The 4,333-nt window shown below is 57.4% G+C and overlaps 1 protein-coding gene across 1 annotated transcript in view; it reads left to right on the forward strand.

Moving 5' to 3' along the window:
- Nucleotides 1-3,218, forward strand: part of LOC104273181 (agrin-like) — a gene marked incomplete at both ends in the record, with an annotated part of 11,690 nt that extends 8,472 nt beyond the window's left edge. The window contains 2 exons of the mRNA XM_009868419.1: nt 1,355-1,576; nt 3,024-3,218. Coding sequence (XP_009866721.1) covers nt 1,355-1,576; nt 3,024-3,218 — 417 coding nt within the window. The remainder of the gene's footprint in view (nt 1-1,354; nt 1,577-3,023) is intronic.
- Between the last annotated feature and the right edge of the window lie 1,115 nt (nt 3,219-4,333).

Consider the following 4,333-nt stretch of genomic DNA (forward strand, 5'->3'; position numbering starts at 1 on the left):
AAATCTGTGTCCTTCCCTTGGCCTGGGTCCTGCAGGCTTTTGTCGTGAAGCACAAGAAGGGTTCGCTGGGCAGTGTTGGGTCTCTCCCCAGCAGCACGGCCAGCTCTGCCTTTTTGCTGCCTGTCTTGACTTCTGGGTGGTGGAGGACGTTCCTGGAGGGACATGCTCATCTTTGACTGGGTGGAATTGCAGAGCTTTCCCTGCAAGCAGCTGCAGAGCGGTACCAGGGAGTCGGATGCAGCCTCTTCTCTGTCACCATCAGGGCTGGCCGCTCACCGCATCGCTCCTTGGGCATCTTGCAGGGAAGGTGCCACCTGCTCAGCTGACTTTGATTAAGCAGCTCCAGCTTGTGAGCAGAGGGGACTTCTGCCTCTCATGCTGTGGGTCGTTACCCATCCCCAGGGAGCCTTGGGGCTCTGCTTCTGGAGCCAGATGCCCGAGGACTGAGTCGAAGCAAGGACACCAGGTCTCTTCATTTTGCCGCAGGGCAGCTCCGTGGGCTTTCCAACACCGCCTTGCAAGAGGAGGGGAAGGGAGCTGAACTGCTGGGGAGAGACAGGCTATGTGGTGAAGCCAAATGCAGGTGTCCTCTCCAGCCGGGTCTTCCTGGGTATTGCCACAGAGGGTGTTCAGGGGGCAGTCTGAGTCTGAGGATGTGAGGTAAAGCGAACCATCCCTGTGTGAGTCTTTTCTGGGCTACTGAGGGCTCGGCAGCCGGTTCCAGGTGCTGCATCATGATGAAGAGGGTGGCCTGGAGGCACCGAGGCCCATGCTGAGGAAGGCTTTCTGCTCCCTCCTGCCCTGCCCTCTGCCGCAGAGCTGGTTGTTCAAATCTGGCTTTGCAGACAGGCTCATGGCATCGCTACTGCCCAGCAAAAGAAGTGCCGACTCCCCGGGCTACAAGGGGCTTCAGTCTGTGTTCCTCTCCCTCAGCACATAACACTTGTCCTTGATGCTGCCCGTGAGCTGCTGGAGAGACCCCGACATCAGGGTTTGGTGCAGAAACCCTCGGGGCTGATCCCTCTTCTGGGATAGGAATCATAGCTGGGATGGGGATGGGAATGGGAGAGATGAGGCAGGAGTCTGGTTCGTGGTCTGCAGGGAGAAGACCTTGTGCCTGTTTCCCATCCCTAACCTCTGCCAAGCATGGGGAAGATGCTGAGCCGGGCATGTCGGGGTGGCATGGAGGGTGCAGGGGCTGGGCTGGCGCCGAAGCCAAGAGCTCTGTGCATTTGCCACGGCTTGGGGGAGGCTGGGGGATGCTGGCATGCGTTGCTGTGTACGGTGCCCTGCCAGAGCTGAGCACGCAGCGGGACTGAGACCGGTGCCTTTCTCTCCTGTCCCCCTTCTGCAGATCTGGGGACGCCCAGCCCGTGCTTGAGCGTGGAGTGCACCTTCGGGGCCACGTGCGTGGTGAAGAACCAGGAGGCCGTGTGCGAGTGCCAGCAGGTGTGCCAGGGCCGCTACGATCCCGTCTGTGGCACTGACAACCGCACCTATGGCAACCCCTGTGAGCTCGACTCCATGGCCTGTGTCCTCAAGAGAGAGATCAAAGTGAAGCACAAGGGGCCCTGCGGTAAGAGCCCATGGCTGGGGGTTCTTCCTCTTCGGGATGTTTGGCCGCAGCTCGGGTTTGCTCGCTGGGAAGCGGGTGGCGTCTTCATTGCGAATGTGGCCCTGGGTACAGGGAGGCAAAGGCTTTTGGGTCGTAGTTGTGCTTTGCTAGCTGCCATATAGCCAAGAGGGCAGGAGAGAGCCTGCCCGGCTCATGTGCTGCCTCTTTAGGGTGTTGGGGAAACCCTCCGGCACCTCCTGCAGCGGCTGCTGTCTGGGGAGCTCGTTTTCCCCTGGGTTCCTGGCTTAAAAAAAAAGCAGGCTCAGCAGGAGGGACATGTTGGGAGGGAATCCAGTAGCCAGCCTGAACGCTGCCTTCCTCCTCACCCAAGATTTGCAAGGCAGGGGAGAAGCCCTCCAGCCGGTGAAGCTCCCTGCTGTAGCAGAGGGGCTGGTGGGATTCACACTGGAAGAAAATGCTGGTACTGACTCCCAAGTAGTTATGAGAGAAACAGTGAAGGATGCAGATACTTTGGCTGTCGGGCACATGTAAGAAAGAGCTGCCCTTGCCCGCACGCAACCTGCCCCTCTTGCACCCCGCAGAGCCCCGGCGTGGCCGCAAGCTTTGTGCGTAGATGGAAACCTCCCGGCCAACAGTCTGCACACACCGAGCAGGGGGCTGCTGCATCTTCCCTCCCCCATGCAAAGGCAGCAGCTGCCATGTGAAAGAAAAAGAAGGGAAAACCGTCTTTGAGCCAAATTCCTTGTGAACTGAATGGCAGGGAGGGAAGAGGGGTGTTTGTCTGAAGGAGAAAATGAAGCCATGAATCACTTAAACACTCAGGAGTCCGGAGATGTGCTGGCTGGGGTCCGGTCTCTCCTGCAACGACTGATAGCTCCTTTGCGAGTGAATTATTACGAAGATAAACGTCTTCTCTGCCCCAAGCCTTGCGTGCGTGTGTTTGCCGCGGCGGGAGTTGGCAGGTTGCTGCAAGCTGATGCTGTGTTGTACGTGCGCCCAGCACCCCGATAAACTAGGGGAAGGCAGTTCCCCCCCTTGCCGGCCGACCACCTCCTCCCGCCCTGCTGGCTTGCCCCGTGTGAATCCTGCTGCTCTCCCCGCTGGGATTCTGGCTGCCGGGGCTGCTGCCCTCCGCCCAAGGCTGGGACTGATTTATCGCTCCTCCGAATATTGCGCTCAGCCCCGCGCTCTCTCCTGCCTCCTGTTTAGCTGTAACGGCAGGCAGCTCCGGTGACATTTCATCACCGTTACTCCTGGCTCTGATGGCTTTTACGAGCAGTTATTGCCTTTCTGCTGCTTTCCTTCCTTTCCCTGGGGCTCCTGCTCCAGGGGCTGCACCTGGGGGAGGAGGTCGCAGCGGGGTTTTATTTCTGCTCGGGCACTCCCTGAGCGATGCCTGCCTGACCCGTTGCCTTCACCTGTGGGTTTTGTTTCTTCGTCTGCGCAGACCGTTGCGGCAAGTGCCAGTTCGGGGCCATCTGCGAGGCGGAGACGGGGAGGGGCGTGTGCCCCACGGAGTGCGTTCCCTCCTCACAGCCCGTGTGCGGCACCGACGGCAACACGTACGGCAGCGAGTGCGAGCTCCACGTCCGGGCATGCACGCAGCAGACGAACATTTTGGTGGCCGCCCAAGGAGACTGCAGTGAGTCTGGCAAAGTCCCCTTCTTCTCCCGTCGAGCTCTTGCTGGTGGCATTTCATCCGTCCGAGGCTCACCGGTTGTTTGCAGCAGTTGCAGCCCGTGGGTTTGCCAGCCCTGGGAGGCACCAGAGAAACTCTGGGGTCAGGATGCATGGAGGGTCTCCTTAGCACTTCTCCTGGTGCTTTTGTTGGTTGTTTTCAGGACCTTTCCAGGAGGAAATCAGCTCCAGAGAAACAAAGCTTGCCCAGGGACACCCAGCAGTTCTTGGCTGGTCACTAGGAGACCCTGCCTGAGGTTTTTCATCTTGTCTGGTGTGGTCTTCCCTTTCAGCTTTACAAATATTGGGCATCTTGAGTCTCTGAAGCATCTTCTTTTTTAGCCCCTGCTATGCATCACAGCTGGTATCTGCCCTTTTCATTACTTACCTGAGCCAAGCAAAGAAATTGGGCTAATGTCCATTGAGCCAAGCAAAGAAATTGGACTAAAAGCATGTTAATAGCTACCACCAGAACTGAAAGCATTGAGGATCTATTTGATCACACAGTTCATCTCAGTAGCTTTCCCTTCCCTCCATCCCCTGGGGTTAATTCCTCTTCGCTCATCCTCCCCGTTCCCCAGCCTAGGGAACTGCCTGTGCTAATTTCTTAATGAATTGAAAGCCCTGCTTAGGTTCTTCATTAGAACAAATGCTGTTTCAGTAAGAGAAATGCTTTGTGCCTCTTAAAACCTGTCCAGCTGGGTCTCTGAACCGCGCGTGGAAGCCCTCTCTAAATTTGGGAGAGTGAACGACAGGGTGTGACAATGACTCTCGATGCTCCTTGGGCACTGCGAGCGGGAGGAGACAGAATACACCGTGGGATTTCTTACTGGTGTCCTAGAGAAAACTGTTGGACACAAAACCTGTGGGTACAGATGAGGATCAGAAATGCTCAGGACTGGTACCTGCCCGTTGCAGAGCCTTTGCACGGTTTAGATAACATTAGATAACAATAAATCCTCTCTGGGATTCTCTCCTTGCCTCTGAGGGCACCGGGCAGTTGGCTGCAAAGGTCCCCACGATGTGTCACCTCTCCTCTCTCCCCGCAGAGTCCTGTGGCAGCACCGTGTGCTCCTTCGG

This window comes from Apaloderma vittatum, unplaced genomic scaffold (genome assembly GCF_000703405.1).
Source record: "Apaloderma vittatum isolate BGI_N311 unplaced genomic scaffold, ASM70340v1 scaffold22654, whole genome shotgun sequence".
Lineage (NCBI taxonomy): Eukaryota > Metazoa > Chordata > Aves > Trogoniformes > Trogonidae > Apaloderma > Apaloderma vittatum.